Here is a 19,810-nt window from a genome sequence, read left to right as displayed (position 1 = left end):
ATTTGAATGTACCGTTTAATACTTTGAATACAGATTTATATCTTACTGATTTCACTAAGTACTGTGCGAACCATACATCCATCACACTAATCCCATGCATTCCCACATGTCATATAATAAATGATTTAAATCTTCAAACTATTCGAAGTAAAACGCAGCCAGTACCTAATAATGGTACTTAACTTGGTTACATCGGAAATCATGTAGATTAATGTCAAATTAGTAAGAAATTGGGTTACTGTATAGACTTTTATTCCAAAAGATACCCAATTTTCTATTATGATTTGGGTGGTCACTCTAGAAAATTCAATATTCATACTCATCCGAAATAACCAATCCAAAGGTCACAACTTTTGGTTGTGCATGGTTTAGATTTCTTGAGCTAAACATATACAGAGATTAAATTGCCGTCAACTTTAAGTATTTGGTTTGCATAATTTCGGTTTCCATATTTAATACGTACCAACATATCATCAATTGAAAGATTCTAAAGAGTTTGATTGTTTCTAAGACGGTTTAGATTAGTTAAGTGCTGTCACATAAATACGGATATGATTTAAAATATTGGTAGTTTTGTACCAACCGTTCTTAACTTAATGAGGTGAGGATAGTCTGGTTAGCCAGGTTAGGTATATATGAAAATATATTGGTTAATGTATATTTTTGTAGATGGTTGATAAATTGATACTATTCTGATCATATTTATCTACTCATCGCACTTTTTTATTACACAAGCAACTGAATTCAACAAAATTGAATATATGAGTACATTTTTTTAGTATGTGGGGGGGGGGGGGGGGGGGGGGGGGTGTTTAAAATCTCAAGTTAATCAAAGACGATTAAGATCTGAAAATTGTCAATAAAATAAAGTATTCATAAATTGTGTTATTATACAGATTGAGGAGGATATTGATCAGTTAATATATTCCTGAAAGAAATTTTTTTAGTATGTACCATCAAATTAAAGCGTAAGAACTGAGAGAGATATCTATGTGTCAGGTAGGAACATGACAAGACAATAACGTCCTCCTCGATGAAATTCAGGAACAGAACTAGTCTACTAGACCTGGTCTCTCAAATAGTCAAATAGTAAAATCTGACCGAGTTAATATTAATTAATGACATACTTAACACACGTCAAAGTGATAATAATATGATTTATTTATTTTTCTTGTCAAAGTGATGATATTTATCTTTTCAAGAATCTATTTATAATTAGGTCAACTTTTTTTTAAAAGAGATGATAATTCTTAAGAATAATAACCTTTTCCGAAATATACGACTCGGAGACCTAAACGGTGTCGTATAACTACGCAAGGGATATAAATAGAGCCACCAAATAGCCAACGTAGTTCACATTCACTTGCTCTCTTTCTCCAAAGAATCTGGTTCGTTTCAATTTTATTTTCTCTCCTTTTTTTTGGTATTCTCGAATATATCTTTATCATCGCTACTTTCCTCTGCTTAACTTTTCAGCAGTTTTTCTGAATAATTTTAACGACTTTTCCTTTGTGTTTTGGGTTTAACGAAGGCACAGAGCTAGGAAAGCATGGTGGGTGGTGGTTCTCTTGAGGATATCAAGAACGAGAATGTTGATTTGGTACGAACTCTTTCTTGTATTTAAACAACTATCTATTTAAATTCTTATATTTTACATGCGTTTGTTTAATCTTTTGGTTAATTTTTCAAAACGTAAATTTGTCAACAATATGTCGCTTGAGTTTGATTATGTTTTAAAGCTTGAGCTCCTCCACTTATACATCGATTCGATCTTGATCAATAAAAATCCATGAAAAATTCATATTACTTCTGATTTATTGGCGTCTTTCACGTATTTCTTATTTTTTCCTACTAGATTTTGGAAGTTTAGTCAATTGAAATCACAGAATCACGAGAATTTAGTTAGTCAATTAATCAATTATGTTAAGTGCTTACCAAATAGAGCAGTAGTATTATTAAGTAGGACTCTTTTACTTTCACATGATTCGTTTTATTGTTACTTAATTTGAAAACTGTTTTCTTAGAATGGTTATTAGTCAAATTGTTGGAAATAATTAGTACGTTTTGGATTGTTCATACTCACGGGAAATCGCATCATCAGTATCATCAATGGTTTAACTACTTCCCTAGATGAACCTAACCTTCGATATTCACCTGATTTTCTGGACTCGGTTAATGATCCTATGTTATATTGACCGATTTGCCCCTATCATTATAAAATATGCTCTCAATAATATTAAGGATAAATTTGTATTTAATTTAAAAATTGCAAATACTACTAGTTTTCCTTATTTAATTTATTTGAATACAGAGTTTTACTTTTTTTTCTTTGGTTTTGTTTTAATTATGATAGTTTAGTATGCTAGTTTGTTTTGTTCTCACAGGTAAACTTTGACTGTTTTTTACCAAAAAAAAACTTTGACTGTTAGTAGAAAATTTACCATATATTATAGCGTTTTCAGTTCAACATAGAATATAATATCATCGTGTCCATTGGACTTGCTATGAATAAACATTATTATTATTATTATTATTATTATTATTATTATTATTATTATTATTATTATTATTATTATTATTATTTTCCTGACCATTGCTATGAATAAAAAGAGTTAGACACTTATTTTTATTTGCATAACAGGTTTAATAATATTACTCACTTTTGATAAAAACATTGGATCATGTTCATGTTTTAATATTAATTAACTGCAGGAGAAAATACCAATTGAAGAAGTGTTCCAGCAGTTGAAATGCAGCAGAGATGGACTATCTGGAGCAGAAGGAGAGAGCAGACTCCAGCTCTTTGGCCCCAACAAACTCGAGGAGAAGAAGGTAAACCTAACTTTGTATATCTAGTTTCTGGCTTAGCAAATATTAAGTGAAGTGACTAATCACAAAACAAAAACAGGAAAGCAAGATACTTAAGTTCTTGGGGTTTATGTGGAACCCTCTCTCTTGGGTCATGGAAGCAGCTGCAATCATGGCCATTGCCTTGGCTAATGGCGATGGACGTCCACCTGATTGGCAAGACTTTGTTGGTATTGTTTGTCTTTTGGTTATTAACTCAACCATCAGCTTTTGGGAAGAAAACAATGCCGGAAACGCTGCTGCTGCTCTCATGGCTGGTCTTGCTCCCAAAACAAAGGTTCACTTTCAATCTCTCATGTTTCCTCTCACTATTCCACTAGATTTCTTGTTCCGCAAGTAACAATATTTGTGTAGGTTCTAAGAGATGGCAAATGGAGTGAGCAAGAAGCTTCTATTCTTGTCCCCGGAGATATCGTGAGCATCAAGCTAGGTGACATCATCCCTGCTGACGCACGTCTCCTCGAAGGCGACGCTTTAAAAGTTGACCAATCTGCTCTAACCGGTGAGTCCCTCCCTGCCACAAAAGGTCCAGGAGAAGAAGTCTTCTCCGGCTCTACTTGCAAGCAAGGCGAGATAGAAGCGGTTGTGATAGCCACTGGTGTCCACACCTTCTTCGGCAAGGCAGCTCACCTCGTTGACAGCACAAACCAAGTGGGACACTTCCAGCAAGTCCTCACCGCAATAGGAAACTTCTGCATCATCTCAATCGCGGTCGGTATAGTCATTGAGATCATAGTTACATATGTATTTCTATACCAGATTTTATATTAGTTACATACCACTTCATATCAAATAATTTATTCGAAGAAGTTAGAGTAAAGCAAAACATATAAATGAACTAAAATGTAATGTAACCATTAACAATTTGGAAATCAAGATGGACCCAACCACATTAATGTTCTTATATATTCTATAACTTTTAGTGTTGGCTTTATTGAACAAAAGCCTATAATTCATATTTCATCAAATATCCTCAAGAATAATCAAAGAATATGTTAACTTTATACTACCAACACACAAAAAAAAGAAGCACACCTCAAAGCATGATGTATAGAACAATCTTTGCACTCCAAATATCGATCTCCTCTCTGTAGTTTTGTCTTTATACTTCATGAACAACATAATGAACACTTCCTACTATTTTTTTTGTTTAAGCATATGAACAAATGATTTTCAATTAAAATGGCATAACTTTGACACAGTAACAATGTATGAGGGAAACAATTTTTCACACTAAAAGCAACTGATTTTCTTGTGGTGGCTGCCAAGAGAACAACAGTTTAAAAAGCCTAATCCCTGTTTTCTGCAAGATGATAGATAAAAGGAGCTATCCTTAAAAAACCATAAAGCATACACAGAAGCTACGTTCTCTGCAGGCTTAGCTTAATATTTTTACAGGAAAGGTACATGACAAGTGATAAAAGAAAAGGTACTTCAGAGTCAGAACATAAGAAGAAAGACTTGAGCATAGTCAAGTCTATGGAGCTTTTCCATGTTGATTCCACCCAAATTTCGCTGCTCCTCATGTGCAAACACTTCTCCTTCATCGCTTCCAGCTATCAATAACTCCGTCGCATGTGCTACCATCCTAGAAACAAACACAAAAGAGTACCATCCTGATCCGTTAAACAATTTAGCATTCTACATGGATTTAGTAACAAAAAACAGAGACCGTCTTGCCTACCAAGAGCCAAACTCTATTGAACACACTGCTAGCACAACCTGCCTCATTTCATTATCGACTTTCTTTAATAAGGGATGGGGATACTTGGTTGAGAAAGGCTGAATGGTCAAGGATCGCTTTTACGCGAGAAATGGGGACCACCCTCTAGGCCTAAGTAATCAAGCCGAGTTAGGATGAAAGAAATATGAGATGGTTACACCTCTGGTTGGGATTAAAATCCATTTTGACCTCATTGTTTTTTCCAAAGTTTCCAGTAAGCTGACTCGTAAATTTATGGGAAGCGTGGCCTGGCTGAACACATTTTCCGATCAGTAACCATTACTCATACAGTTATAAGATACTGAAGTGAAAAGTGGCTGACCAGTGATTCTTGAGCTTTCCTACATTGATGTGCACCCATCTCTGCCTTCCCCAGGCTAATATTATCTGTTTCGAAAAGCTAAGAAAGTGCATGGAAAAAGCCAGGTTATTGGGACATATATGTTATGATCTTTTAAGAATTTTGTTTATACCAGTTCAAGAGAGCTTCTTGCTTCGCCTCTTCCCAATCCCAACCACTAAAGTGTCATTGTGATAGTTTGATTCTGTTTCACCATTCCAAGGTTCCAGACAACTTTAATGGACGAAGAGTACCTAAAGAAGAGCACGAACGATACCAACAGAGTGCCACAATAGCGGAGCCAAATCATGAAAGATCTCTCTCTTCTGAAAAATAAAAGCAAAGCAAAAATACACGAAACATGTTATATTATTACAGAACATCAAAATTATATAACTTTGTAATTGTCTAGAGTCTCAATGATTATCCTACAAATCTGAAAGCATGTCCTAGATTCACCGAGCAAAACAAACCAAAACCTTGTAATAAAAAAAAAAACTCGATTGTGGATACAAAAACCAAAACAATCAGGACTCATAAGCAACATCAAGCAAGGTAAGTTTAACCGCAGATGTCGCGCACAGAGAGCTTGTGATCGTTGCTTTTTAGTTCAAGTTAGAGTGACCACTTCTCGATGGTAGAACACTTTTTTTTTTGTTCCTGCTGGTAGGTAGAATTATTAAGTATCATGTGGTAATAACCACAGGACATAAAGAAATTTAACAGTTAAAAATCAGAAGAAACCTCTTACTTCATCAGCTGGTTTGGGTCTTTTCACAGTTCTCACCATGAAGTTCTTGCACCACCATTCAACCTTTCATAGGCTTTGCATTTCTGCACAAAGTTTAACACTTTTCAATCAAGCCATGTGACAAATGCTGAATATGAATCTACGATCAGGACCAAGATGACAAACATTACCTAGATATTATGAGATTGAAGATCTCATTGGCAGTCTTTACCTTAGGCTGAAACTCCAGGTGCAAAGCATAACATGTGTTTTCAAATCCCTTAACCTGCAAATTATTATGAATCAGCGCCATGGTCAGCTTTGGAAAATTAACAAAAGTTAGAACTTTTCTTTTAGTACTCCTCATACAACGAATGAATCATAGCGACTTAGTAGAGAAACATTACATATTCCTACCAAACTTTAAGATAGCGAAGATTATCATTGTAGTGTTCCGATTGCCAGAGCTTGCGAACGGTTTGCTCGTACATCACTAACCGTTCCAGCATTCTCGTCCTGGAGGAAAAGCCTCTACCATCCATTTCATACATTTGAGAGAAGCTCACGCATAGAGATTGGATCAGGAAGACAAAGTAGAAGATAAAAGGAACTCACTTGATCCATGGAAAGAGAGGGTCATCACCATCGTATTCATAGTTATTCTCAATCAACTTCCTAAGAACCATAAAATTAATGAATGATTCTGAAGAAACCAAGAGCATAGATGTGAAAAGTTGAAAGCTTTGCCTCGGTTTCTCCTTGCATAACAAAAAGCATACCTTTTTATAGATCGTGGGTGATCGATTAACGGAGGGCTTAAAGATGATTACTGGTTTCGTGATGAAGGAGATGAAAGATCGGCTGCGATTAGCTCTGGAGACGCGAAGAAACACTCACAGTATGGAAAACGCCGCGTTTCACCACGAAGATGTTGATTCCAGCACGCCATGGGCTTCACGACGAAACGGTCCAACAACGCAAAAAACTCGGATGAAAGGCGAAATAAACTTAAACTTCCAACGGCTCCTTGACAAAAAAAAAGATAAGATCTTGTGTTTGGCTGTCATCCACAAGCTTAGTTTAGGGAGTGTTTATTAGAGCAAATCAAAGGAGCCGTTGGAAGTTTAAATTTCAGTTTGTAAGTTTGAATTAGTCAATTTCTGTTTGCTTTTAGTAGTCTATAAATAGCCTTACAAAGAGCAACAAGTTCCTACAATAGCAGCACTAAACCAACTAATAAACTTGGTCCTAGATACATGGATATCACTAACCATGATCTTTTTTATTCAATGAAAGTAGTGCATTATTCAGATATTTACAGAGCTTTTGATCAAACAGAAGATCCAGAGTCATCTCCCGTTTGGCTAAGCGAAGCTTGCCAATTCTTTACCGCCTGCGGAAGCGGAAGATCGTAGTCTATACCGTAGAGGTCATGAGGATCGACCTCAGTTGGTTTCCATTGGACTGTGAGTGAAGAAAGAACGTTAACGATATGAGACATGTCAGGTCTTTGGTAAGGCTCACGTGCACAGCAATGACCAGCAAGCTCCCAAACTTTTTCAACCCTGGCTAAGGTGTCTTCGTCCAGCTCGATGTTTGTGTCTATTGCGTTTTTGAAGGCGTTCTCGTTTCTGTCTTTGCTTGCTGCTACACGACGGAACCATGTCACTAGATGGACGCTGTCCTCACGTTGCGTCTCATCAAGAGCTTTACGTCCAGTGACTAGCTCCATAAGTATGACCCCGAGGCTGAATATGTCTACCTTGGTCGTCACTCTTCCAGTCACTGCCATAATCAAACCACAAAGTATGAAACTTTAGAATTAGGGTAAGTTCTAAATCAATCAAAGTATGAAACATTAACCGTTGCAAACCTGCATATTCTGGAGCAAGGTAACCGAAGGTCCCAGCTACACGAGTCTCGATGGAGTTTTTGCCTTCAGGGGCTAAACGGACTAGCCCAAAGTCAGAGACTTTCGCTCTCATATCATCACCAAGGAGGATGTTTGATGGCTTAAGATCCCTATGGATGAAACTCTGATGAGCAAGCGTGTGTAGATACTCCACACCCCTAGCTACATCCAAGGCAATAGCCAATCTTCTAGTCCAATCAAGAGGTTTCCGCTCTTCTTCCTTCCAGTGGAACAGATGCTGGCTCAAAGTTCCCTGCGGCATGTACTCGTAGACAAGAAGTCTCTCGTTACCATCAAGACAGTAACCAAGAAGCCCAACGAGATGACGGTGACGCATTTTAGTCAACAAAGTGATTTCTGATTTGAACTCAGCGAGTTCCTTATCACTCACAACAGAAGCAGAAGACTCCATCTTCTTGACAGCTATTTTCGTCCCATCACTGAGTTCACCTTTGTAAACTACACTGAAACCGCCTTTCCCGAGGATATTCTCTTCGCTGAAGTTGTTTGTCGCGCTCCTCAAAACCTGTATGGGTATAACCAAGTTCCCAGACTCCACCACGTGAATGTCACTGTTGGCGCTTCCGCTGTGACTGTAAGAGCTCTCGGTTCCTCCTCCTCCCCCATTGTTGAGACTAGAAGCTGCAACTGTGAGTTTAATTGCATCGCTGTCAATACACAATGCACCAACAACATACAATGCACCAACAATACACAATGCAACAACAACACCACCAACCACAGGAACAATGATCTTGACACTGCTCGACCATTTAGAACTTCCGCCACCACCAGTGCTATTATGTCCAGACCCTCCATGAGTTCCACCACTCGGTGAGACAGGTCCATCCTTATCGATGTTAAGGTTACCAGTAGTCACAACATTCACACCTTCCCTGAACTTCGGCACACCACCGTAGAAGTCATTGTTAGACACATCAAGCAGCCAAAGCTTAGGCAAAGTGGTAAGCTCCTTCGGTATTCTCCCGCTGAGTTTGTTGCTATAAAGAATGATCTTTTCCAACGACGAAAGCCTGGCAAAACTCGGAGATATCGTACCAATAAGATTGTGTTTCCCTAGGTTAACAACTGTAATGTTACTTCCGACACAAGAAATCCCGAGCCAGCTAGCACACGGATTATTGCCTCTCCAACTCACAGCAAGCTTCACCGGATAACCAAACGACTCAGCTATAGACAGCAAGGTCTCAACACGAGAATCACAAGGAGCACCAGGAATCTCCAGACAAAAGCTATTCGTTTTCGCTACCGCATCAACACTAACAGACTTGTCGAATAATGGAGAAGGTCCTTGGAAGTAGTTACTCGTCAAATTTACAATGGTAAGAGATTTCAGACCAGTAAACGACGGTGGAACAACACCAGTGAGCTGATTCCCTCCTACATTGAAGAGCCTCAGAGACTGCAAACCGGAGAGATCAGGGATCGGACCTGAAAAGGCGTTGCCTTGCAGATCAACCTCGACGAGAGAAGTCATATTCTGTAACACCGAGATGGTACCGTTGAGGCGCTGTCCGTTGAGGCAAAGCTCCTGTAAAGACGACCCCGACAAACTCGAAGGTAACGGTCCGGAAAGACTGTTTCGAGAAAGCTTCAACGAAGCGAGGCTTGGAAGCGTCTCGGAGCCGAATAATACGGTAATCGAACCGGTGAGGTTGCAATTAATTAAAGAAAGGTTCTTGAGTAGCGTGGCGTCCTTAACAGTCTCCGGAATTTCCCACGAAGAGAACGGGTTCTCGTCTAAATACACCTCTTGCAAGGAGTTCATCCCGGAGAAGAGATTCTCCGGAGTCGAATCGAAGAGGTTGTCGTGGAGGTTGAGAGTCTGTAGATTCGTGAGACCGGAGAGATCGGGAATTGGGCCGGAGATTCTGTTGGAGAAGAGCTCGAGGACGACGAGCTCGGAGAGGTTCTGGAGATTCGGAGGGAGAGTGCCGCGGATGCCTTTCTGATTGAGCTGGATCCGAGTGACGCGGCTGCTCCCGTCGCATTGGACAGTGTCCCACTTGCAAGGGTTCGGGTTCGACCAGTCCACGTCCGAGGTGAGATTTAGGCTCGATTTGAAGGATAGCATGATCCTCGCGTCGTCTTGAGGAGCAGCGAAATTGAGGAAGGCGAGGAGGAGGAGGAGACAGAGGAAGAGATGAGATCTTGTCATTTTTGGAGGTTGTAGAGTATAGTGTCTAGGGTTTTACGCGGCATTGAAGATTAGGTGAAGAAGAAGAAGAAGAAGAAGAAGAAGAAGAAGAAGAAGAAGAAAAAACAATTATAGAAATTGTCATGATCAGTGAATTATAGAAATTACTAGTGTTATTCCCATGCTACGCATGGAGAAAAATAATTAGACTTCAAATTATTAAATAATAAATTTGTAATTTTATAATTAATAATTAAACTATTATATATTTTAATTAAATACTATATAAATATAGATATGAATGGCATGTGAGGTGGTTGCATTCACCCTAAATTTTTTTGGAAACGGTAAAACAATATATCTTGTATTTTTGAGAAATAGATATATATAGCTAGCGAACATTTTATGTTAAAAATTTAAGATATACCAACGTATATAATTATAGTTTAAAGTACTCTATGTGATTCATTCGTTATTCTTTGTATTTTTCATGTAGATAAATCTTCCATATAAAGCATAAATTTGTATTTTTGATCATAGAACAATGATATAATTATAAGCTATAACAAAACATTATTAAAATTTATACCTACTTTGTTGATAGTTTGAGAGTTATTAGAAACCCAACAGAAAGAAACAATTATGAAAAAGAATATCCATATTCTGATGTTACAAAAAAACACATTTGAGATTTTTCTTTACCTTTTTCTCAAACACGTTCATCATCTTCTAAACACCAAAAACCCTTATATATTTTTAGTGGCTACTTCTTTTATTCCCTTTTTCCATTTCTGTGTTTGTTTCTTATTAGTGACTACAATATCTTGTTTCAAATACGTTTTCTCTATCTGTAACAAATAGGGAATATAGATTTTCTAAAAATAAGTCATAAGAACATATATGAAAACTCATACCAAAAAATAAAACCAACTATGAAAAACAATTTATAGAGAAAAGAAGTTTAGAAATACTTTGTTTACCTTCTTTGCTGATAATTTATTTTATAATCTTGGACACCACCAGAGTATAATTGGTATTTGGGTTCTCATACAACGTAGGCTAAGTACGGTGAAGTGAGACTCTGAAAAAAATGAACACAAAGGAAATGCATTAGAAATTTATTGATTATCTTGACGGTGATTTCAAGTTATATAGAAAAGAAAGCAGTTTGACAAAAAGCAGTTTGGTAATAGATAAGTGGACTAAAACGTGGGATTATATTCTGAGAAAAATTAGGATAGACAGTTTGAATTGTAGAAAAATAGGAGATGAAAGAAAAAAATTTATCGATTATTTTTTTGGTTTTTGTAAATTAATGCCATGTGTCAAAATCTTATTGGCAATGTGACTTGTGCTTAGTATATAAATGATAAATCATTTCTAGAATTACCATGATCAGTGAAGTATTGCCCAAAAGCCCCCAAACGATGAAAATGTTTGATTTTAAAAATTTTTTTGTCCAATTTAAGAAAATCATGGATAAAAAAAACTCATTGTTCATTCTGAGATGCATTAGTTGAAATTTGTGAAAAAATATATTCTAATACTTATTATTAAACCAAAATATTTTATCTTATATATTTTATGATTTATTGTAATTTTAATAAGAAATAATTAATTTAAATAAATTATATTTGTGGATGTTTTATAAACATAAGATATTTGGGGTTAACTGGTACATTTTTGTAAGTAGAAGGTGTTAGTAACATTAATTAAATAAAGATAGAATCATTTTTTTTTCTAACAGCAAGAATCATTTTAGAATATTGATTTTGTAGTGAAAAATGAAAAAACACATTAGAGTAGCCATTTTGGTGTTGCATCATTTTAAAGTAAATTATACGGCAATACATTAGAGATGCTCTTAAAACCTATAACCAATTGTATGTACATATTTAAAAGGTTAATAAACAATTTTTGTTTCACAAAAAAAAAATACAATTATGTATTCCCATGTTTAAAATTTCGCTAAGGCGTGAGTCGGACGGACATCATGCGCTTAGAGGGTTAACAAAAAATGGGAAATAAAATCAAAAAATAAAAGGAAATAATTTTGAGCACTTTTGAAGTTTGCGATACATATATATATTTATTAACTTTCGTATAGAAAGCAGTATAGTTGCATCGTTCTAGTGGTCACTGGGAGTGCTTTTAAACAATCCAACCCGAGTTTGAGGGCGCGTTAAATCAATTTTTTTTCTTTTTTTAATGATTTCTTTAAGGAGTGGTATTATTGTAATTACATCTTCTTCTTCTTTCCGATAGTTTAGATTTTCTCTGTAATACTTTTTTTGCGGCCATCAACCATGGATTTACCAAATCCTTTAAATTTTTGAGCTTTTTTGGGTTTCTATACATCAAATACATAGATTTGTTTTTTATTCTTCGATTTAAAACATTAGAAACTCCAATTTTTTTATGTTTTCTAATAAATCCGATTTTTTGGCCAAACAAAGTAAATTCACCACGGTAAAGTTCAACCTAACGTTCCAGTGCCCGATTAAACGGCTCTGCGACCGCTTTTTTGAATCAGAGATGTATTCTAGATTTCAGGTGGTTATCAAAGGTGGTTATAGAAGTCGGTTACATTAAGTCATTAAGCTTCGTTGCAGTTATCCTATAAAAAAATATGTATTGTTAAAATAATTGTTGGACCTTACTTTTATCAATGGGTCACACTGCTGTTTTAATAGAATACTAGAGTTTAACCCGCACATCGTGCGTGTATATTTTCATTTTATAAATATTTAATTTTGATATTATTATATAAATTTAAATATACAATTTATATCTTAGTGTTATATATTTTATAACTCTTTAATTTTATTTTTTTAGGTTTCTTATTATAATATAGGGGTTTGTTTTATTTTTATTACGTTTTCGAGTTTTCATAATTTGAAATAATCAAATAAAAAATATTCTTCAACATATGATTTTTAAAAATTTATAGCTGTAGAAATAAAATTTTAACATATGTTAATAACTTCATTTGTATAAAAAAATCTGACATGATTAACAATTTTGAACCCGTTTTAGTGGTAGATGATAATTTATTTAAATGAAAGCATTATATTACTTAATTACGAAATTAATTAATGCAATATTTAATAAAAATTATTTAAAATTTTATTAGAATTTTGTTAGATTTTTCTCAACAGATTTTGTTATAACTGAAGATAAAATTCAAATCTATAGTTAAAATTAATTTATTATAATATTCCTATTAATTATTATGTCATTTTATGTGATTAATGAAATGGTCTTAGTAGACTTCTAAATAGTAAATAAAAATGGTACTTCTCTTTTAATAGAGAAGATATAATTTTCATTAACTATTTTAAATATACAAAGATTTAAAAATTTGATAGAACTTAGAGAAATTAATTTCATACAAACGAACGATAAGATCACATATGCATCCAAAAGAGGTTATTTTTGACAGAGATGTGAGGTCTGTAATTCCAAAAACGGTTAGATACTTTCCTTTAATTTCTGAAGGAAAATGATCGGGATGTATCTACACACACAAATACAATGATCCAGAACTAGTTCGTGGATGGTCCACCACGTTAACATGTCATGGAAATAAAACATTATTGACTTATCGACTTCATATTAAAATAAGACATTTTGGGATAAGAAGAATAGAATTAAAGCAAAGTTGCATAAACATATGTAAGATGATGAAGTAAACTTGAATGTGGTCAAACTGGAACATATAATTGTCGAGGAGAATACATAAACTTATTCTGGATACAAAATTCTATATATCGTGAGTAATTTTTACGATCAAATATAAAAAAAATAGACGTGAGTGCGTGTGCGATTCAGAGTGATGAGATGATTAAACGATGTTTTCTTAATACACTTCATGTAACCTCTGCCAATAACTTGGCTTATATCTTGACAAAGGCGCTTCATCCGGGTCCTTTTCATTCTTTGTTGTCAAGACTTTCAGTTTCAAGCCTTTACCATCCTGTGACTCGTCCGGATTAAAGGCTTGCGAGGGTGTATTAGCTTATGAGTACATGTGTATATACTGTAGGAGTCAGTTAGGCAGTTATATTATTCAGCATGTATATAAGTGAGCTATTATTGTACAGTGAATAGGTTAACCTATTATTCAATACATTCATTTTACATATTTACTCTGTTATTACCCAAAATGAAAGGCAGAAATGAAGGAAACAAAAATATATAGTAAAGGTAGGTCCAACAAATAAACAGCTAACTTTAGTTGGCAACAAGCTTCAGTCTATCCCATACTTTTATTTGTACTTATTAAGAAACGGATAAAAGGAAATGAATCATTTGAGAATCCAAGTGATAATTTTCAGTAGAGACAAGAGTATTTGGGATTTTTTTTAAGACAGATATAATTGAAACGGAAATTTGGGTAGCAAGAGGGATTTCAAAACAGTTACCTAACCTTTAAAAAAAAAGGATAATTTAAGGTTTTAATTGGGTTGGAATAAATATTTCGGCTAATTTAAGAGAACAAATAGGGAAGTTCCAAAATTTCGGAAGACTTTAAATAAGGAAAATCGAGGTTTAAATATTTAAATAAAAAATTTATTTAATACTATTTTCATTTTATATTAAGTGTTGTTGTTTTCGACTTTCAATGCAAAATTTATTAATGCTATTCCCAAATTTATTGTTTATTGGTTGAAATATGGTTAGATGTATTGATAATTGTGTTTTTTGTATATAAAATATACAAAATTAATTGTTTTATTAATCTGTGTGCACAAACCTAAAATAACACTTAATATGAAACAAATGAATTACTTATTTTTTTTTATATTTGTCTGAATAAAATAAATGAATAAAAATATTTTAAAAGAAATAGAGATGGAACGGGAAACGAAATAATTTCTTGAAATACCCCAAGGCTAAAATGAAAACAGAGCATCTCTCAGGTCAGAGCAAGTTGACAATATACTCCAGAATAAAACCAAACAGACTTGTGACCTTTTTTGCCTGATTACTTGACTTCATCCTTTTTTTTGACACTCACAAACAGTAATTTCTACTTTCTCCATCAGTAAGATCCAATTTTGGATTACTTAATTTTCTTTTTAGCTATAAGATATTTTAGATTCTCTCCCTGGGAGGGGATCTTAACTAAAACAAAATCTGATTTATATTCGCATTCATCTAAAAAAGTCAGTGGCATATCCGATAATGTGATATCTAGAATATACCAATTTATAATAATAAGGATAATATCAGTTGAAAAGAGACTGAAGAGTTTGCAGCGAATCTGAATTTTCCTAGTAATTGTGATTTGCGAATGATTGTGCATTCGAAGAAAAAAAAAATGTTAGGAAAATGCTTCCAAACTCTGTGTGCTAGTGTTGTCCCACAAGGCAAGGAGGGATACAAGGCCCACATAATCGGCTAATTGAAAGCCCATGTAGATAGATATTCCCAGTGGTAGGACCCACGCGGTGTGGAAGAGAAGGCCGAACTAGACCGGTAAGAGAAGTCAAAAAAGTCAAACACGAAAACTGCATTCAATCTAACGCGACGAAGAAGAAGAAGAAGAGGAAGTTATATCAACAACTCCCCCTGTTTCTGTAAACCGTCCAGCAGAAACACGACAAACACCTCTATCGACGTCTCCGACAAAAAGTTGCGAAAATTTAATAAAGACAAAACGCGTCTTCACCCCCATTCCCGTTCCCATTCCCATTCCCATTCCCATTCCCAACCCTCTTCTTCTGCAACTACTATCAGTTTCTATTTTTGGTTCCGTTCCGCACTGCGCTTGTAAACCTAGATCTCACTGTAGTGGAGAAGCGTAATCAAAATCTTCATTGTTCCGATGGTACTTGGATCGCTTTTTTCGCTCCTCTCAAGTTTTGGGGAAATACTCAGGTAAACCTAATCTAGACTCTCCTCTCTGTTTGTCTTCTCTTTTAAAAAAAAAATAAATGTCAACCTGCTAAGTTAGGTTGAAGTCAACGAGAATATAATTAATGGAACAGTGTGCTTAGCACAGCGAATCAGACAGACAAGTCTGGTTGGATATATAGAGCAAGTCTTGTCGTGGTAGTAATGATAATATACTGAGAAACTGCGCGATTGAGATACACCAATCCCTTTTTGATCCAATTAGATTACAAAAGTCTGACTAACTTGATTGTGTGTTTTTTGAACAGGAACAAGAGCCGCAGAGAGGGAGGATGCAAGAGATAGATCTCGGCATTCACACAATAAGAAGCCACGGAGGAGGTCTCGCCTCCAAACACAAGCACGACTGGATCATTCTCGTGATCTTGGTGGCCATCGAGATCGGCTTGCAACTCATCTCTCCTTTCTACAGATACGTCGGTAAAGACATGATGACAGATCTCAAGTACCCTTTCAACGACAACACCATCCCCGTTTGGTCAGTGCCCATCTACGCTGTTCTGCTTCCTATCATAATATTCGTCTGCTTCTACATGAAGAGAACGTGCGTGTACATTCTCGGCTTGCTCTTCACCGTTTTGATAACTGGTTTCATCACCGACTCGATTAAGCTAGCCACCGGACGTCCTCGTCCTAACTTCTACTGGCGGGAAAGAGCTGTTCGATGCTTTAGGTGGTGTGGTATGCCATGGTGAGCCAGGAGAAGTCAAGGAAGGTCACAGAAGCTTCCCGAGTGGACAACACCTCTTGGCCATTCGCGAGACTTGGCTTCCTCTCTCTCTCTACTTAGTCTGGTAAAATCAAGGCCTTTAATAGAGAAGGACATGTGACTCACGAGTCACGGGGATCACTACAACGTACAACACCGGTTTGAGATTCGGCGGCACGGTTACTCTGGTTTACGGATGGTTCGTGGCTGGAGTGTTCACTATGTGTGTAGGGTTGTCGATGGCTGAGATCTGCTCCTCGTACCCAACTTCCGGTGGTCTCTACTACTGGAGTGCTATGCTCGCTGGCCCTCGATGGGCTCCTCTTGCCTCTTGGCTGACCGGCTGGTGCATGCTTCTCTTCTCTCTCTGAATCTTTTATTTTGAAAGCAAACCGTCTCTCTAATTTTGTGTGTCACTTTTTTTTCACAATCTTTCAGGTTTAACATTGTTGGTCAGGTGTAGTGTAACAACTCTGACCAGACTTTAGTTCGTTGTTGTGTCTGGCCAAAGTGAAAAGGTTGTGTGTTTGACGAGCGTTGACTTCTCTCTGGCACAGCTGATTCAAGTGATCGTCCTTCTCTCCACCGGCGGTAAAGACGGCGGAGGATACGAAGGATCGGACTATGTAGTCATTGCTATCCATGGGGGGATCTTATTCATACATGCACTTCTCAACAGCCCCCCTATCTCCGTCTTGTCTTTCATTGGACAGCTGGCTGCTCTCTGGAATCTACTAGGTACCTCTCATCTCTTTGTATGTGTTTAAGTCTCAAAAAAGAATAAGTAACCAAGTAAGTATCTCTTATTTAAGGGGTTCTGGTGCTTATGATCCTGATTCCTGTGGTTTCTACCGAGAGAGCCACAACTAAGTTTGTCTTTACTAACTTCAACACTGACAATGGACTCGGCATTACAAGCTACGCCTACATATTCGTTTTGGGACTCCTCATGAGCCAGTACACCATCACAGGGTATGATGCCTCTGCCCACATGGTGAGTATAGAAACAAACAAATGGATTTTGTCTCTTATTCTATGATTCTTGAGCTTTTCTCTTGATAACTGGAATAAAATTAAAAAATTTGTAGACTGAGGAGACGATTGATGCAGACAAGAATGGGGCAAGAGGAATAATCAGTGCCATTGGGATATCAATTTTGTTTGGATGGGGTTATATACGGGGCATAAGCTATGCTGTCACAGACATACCTTACCTCCGGAGTGAGACCAACAACGCTGGTGGGTACGCCATTGCTGAGATCTTCTACTTAGCTTTCAAGAGCAGGTCTGGGAGTGGTACTGGAGGTATCGTGTGCTTAGGCATTGTTGCTGTTGCTGTGTTTTTCTGTGGCATGAGCTCTGTCACCAGCAGTTCTAGGTATGTATGTATTTGCGTTTGGTTTTGAGACTTAGTGGATTTTTATCATATGTATATGGGATATAATCAGGATGGCTTATGCGTTTTCGAGAGATGGAGCTATGCCATTTTCTCCCTTATGGCACAAAGTGAACAGCAGAGAGGTTCCCGTTAACGCGGTTTGGCTCTCTGCTTCCATATCTTTCTGTATGGCCCTCACCGTAAGCTCCGTCTCTCTCTTTCTTCTTCTCTATGTGATGGGATTACTGTTTGACTGATCTGATCTAAAACTGGCAGTCACTGGGGAGTATAGTGGCGTTCCACGCAATGGTGTCCATAGCAACGACTGGACTGTACATAGCATACGCAATACCGATCTTTCTAAGAGTGACGCTGTCACGCAAAACCTTTGTGGCTGGACCATTCAGCCTAGGGAGGTACGGAAAGGTGGTCGGTTGGGTGGCAGTCATATGGGTTGCAACCATCTCCGTCCTCTTCTCACTTCCCGTGGCATATCCCATAACGGCCCGCCATTGGTTTACAGGCCCCGTCTCCAACATTCTTAGCTGAAACAACTTTATAGTATTTTGGGGTTGTTTCATGTTTGTTTTCTTATTTATATATATAGTAAAGGCATTCAAGATATAATCTACCGTTTGATATATACAAACAAACATCATCATTTTTTTATTATTATTTTATATCCCCTAAATATTAACTGAAGATTTTTTAAAAAGATGTAATCTTAATTTTGTACTAATTAAATTTTAGACTTGTTTAGGTGGCAATCTCTTAAGTATTTTTATATTGATTATGTGGCATCGTTAGAAAGAGCTTAGACACACTTTAGTGTAAAATTATCAACCCCTAGCAAAATGCATATACAGACTAACTATTTAAGAGTGATGTTGTGCTCTTAACTGAACACATACTAGACGAAAGTTTAACAAATTACTTGTTGTCATGCTTGAGTGTGTATCTTCTGGATTAGTGCCAAAGAAACCTGTAATAATTTAAGAATAAAGTTTTTAAAAATCATTTACTTAAACTTATCCATGAATTATTTATATGTTATAAAGAGTATATACATGCAATTAATAGTTATTATATATATGGGATATAGGGGATTCGTAATTTTCACAAAAAAGAATGTATGTATTAATATAGAGTTATTTTTATGTATGAATACTTATAGACAATTTAATTATATAAGTAATATATTATAAAATTAAAGGACCATACATTGTGTACAAACGGATATGTGTATAAACACACCTAAATTATATTTTCAAATTTCAGACCTATTTGCAGGTTTTGTAAAAGCTAGGTCCATTACTTTTCATTTTTTTTTGTTTTGATCTGGCCCATAATTGCAAAACCCAAAATTCAGCAAGTTCGGCAAACTTTATCAGATAACCATATTTTAAAACTTTAATCAAACTATAGTTGAAGACTTGGTAAGGATGTATGCATATTTTTATGTAAAAAGTGTGTAGGTAATGAGTCAAATATTAACCACATGAAGAGATGTTAAAATGTGCATAAGCGAGTGGGCCTAAACGGCCAAATATAGAATTATTATGAAAAAATAAATAGATTTATACAGGGTCATTCCGTTTATATTTAGATTGTTATTTTTTGAAAAAAAATTATGTTATAATTGTATTTAAAACCTATTAGGACTTACTGATATTTTATGGTATGATCAAAAGATTATTTTTATTATCAAAAGATTATATTTAATAAAAATAATCTTTTTAATTTTAAAGTTTTTCTTTAATTTGAATTTTAATTTATTATAGTTTTAAACTCAAATAAAATATTTTTTAAAAAAAAATATTAAATATGAAAGATTATTGATAGAAAATTGCATTCATAAAAAAAAAACATAAACAAGTCTAACGGGCTTAAGCGGACATTTTCAGATTTAACGGGCATGGAACTAAATTGACAACATAAATGGATATGTTTATAAAAAGAACTAAAATTGCAAAGCTTAAGGGTGCGATTGGTAATGGCTGTAGCTTTAAAATTTTTGCTGTAGAAAAAAATCTGTAGACTTTTTGCTGTGACTTTAGATTTTATTGCTGTAGA

At 35.7% G+C, this 19,810-nt stretch overlaps 3 protein-coding genes and 1 pseudogene across 21 annotated transcripts; 3 read left to right on the top strand and 1 right to left on the bottom strand.

The window, feature by feature from the left end:
• The first annotated feature begins 1,248 nt into the window (after positions 1-1,248).
• Positions 1,249-3,784, top strand: LOC106431576 (ATPase 3, plasma membrane-type). Of its 3 annotated transcripts, none has more exons than XM_048781320.1 (5): positions 1,249-1,388; positions 1,532-1,600; positions 2,713-2,832; positions 2,909-3,145; positions 3,223-3,784. In XM_048781320.1, the coding sequence occupies exons 2-5, from the start codon at positions 1,550-1,552 to the stop codon at positions 3,637-3,639; spliced, it is 825 nt and encodes a 274-aa protein (XP_048637277.1). In that variant the 5' UTR covers positions 1,249-1,388; positions 1,532-1,549; the 3' UTR covers positions 3,640-3,784. The 3 variants fall into 3 exon arrangements, with proteins under 3 accessions (XP_048637277.1, XP_048637279.1, XP_048637278.1); XM_048781322.1 differs by having other exon boundaries at positions 1,358-1,388; positions 1,538-1,600; XM_048781321.1 differs by having other exon boundaries at positions 1,363-1,423.
• Positions 3,785-4,184: 400 nt separating this feature from the next.
• Positions 4,185-9,881, bottom strand: LOC106431574 (receptor-like kinase TMK3). Of its 17 annotated transcripts, none has more exons than XM_048781316.1 (11): positions 7,535-9,881; positions 6,441-7,446; positions 6,277-6,336; positions 6,069-6,192; positions 5,853-5,947; positions 5,676-5,765; positions 5,498-5,591; positions 5,065-5,257; positions 4,914-4,991; positions 4,553-4,839; positions 4,185-4,456 (listed from the first exon to the last, which is right to left on the bottom strand). In XM_048781316.1, exons 1-2 carry the CDS (start codon positions 9,750-9,752, stop codon positions 6,992-6,994), a joined length of 2,673 nt encoding a protein of 890 aa, XP_048637273.1. In that variant the 5' UTR covers positions 9,753-9,881; the 3' UTR covers positions 4,185-4,456; positions 4,553-4,839; positions 4,914-4,991; positions 5,065-5,257; positions 5,498-5,591; positions 5,676-5,765; positions 5,853-5,947; positions 6,069-6,192; positions 6,277-6,336; positions 6,441-6,991. The 17 variants fall into 17 exon arrangements, with proteins under 17 accessions (XP_048637273.1, XP_048637275.1, XP_048637274.1 ...); XM_048781318.1 differs by having other exon boundaries at positions 5,514-5,591; XM_048781317.1 differs by having other exon boundaries at positions 5,498-5,594; positions 5,683-5,765.
• A 5,680-nt stretch (positions 9,882-15,561) lies between these two features.
• Positions 15,562-18,233, top strand: LOC106431578 (annotated as a pseudogene).
• Positions 17,178-18,409, top strand: LOC106431544 (amino-acid permease BAT1). The gene is made up of 4 exons (XM_022688506.2): positions 17,178-17,353; positions 17,448-17,737; positions 17,808-17,937; positions 18,014-18,409. Exons 1-4 carry the CDS (start codon positions 17,186-17,188, stop codon positions 18,284-18,286), a joined length of 861 nt encoding a protein of 286 aa, XP_022544227.2. The 5' UTR covers positions 17,178-17,185; the 3' UTR covers positions 18,287-18,409.
• Positions 18,410-19,810: the final 1,401 nt, after the last annotated feature.

Source organism: Brassica napus, chromosome A6 (genome assembly GCF_020379485.1).
Source record: "Brassica napus cultivar Da-Ae chromosome A6, Da-Ae, whole genome shotgun sequence".
Classification (NCBI taxonomy): Eukaryota; Viridiplantae; Streptophyta; class Magnoliopsida; order Brassicales; family Brassicaceae; genus Brassica; species Brassica napus.
Note: the sequence above shows the minus strand (reverse complement) of the source record. Positions and strands in the feature narration are given on the sequence as shown.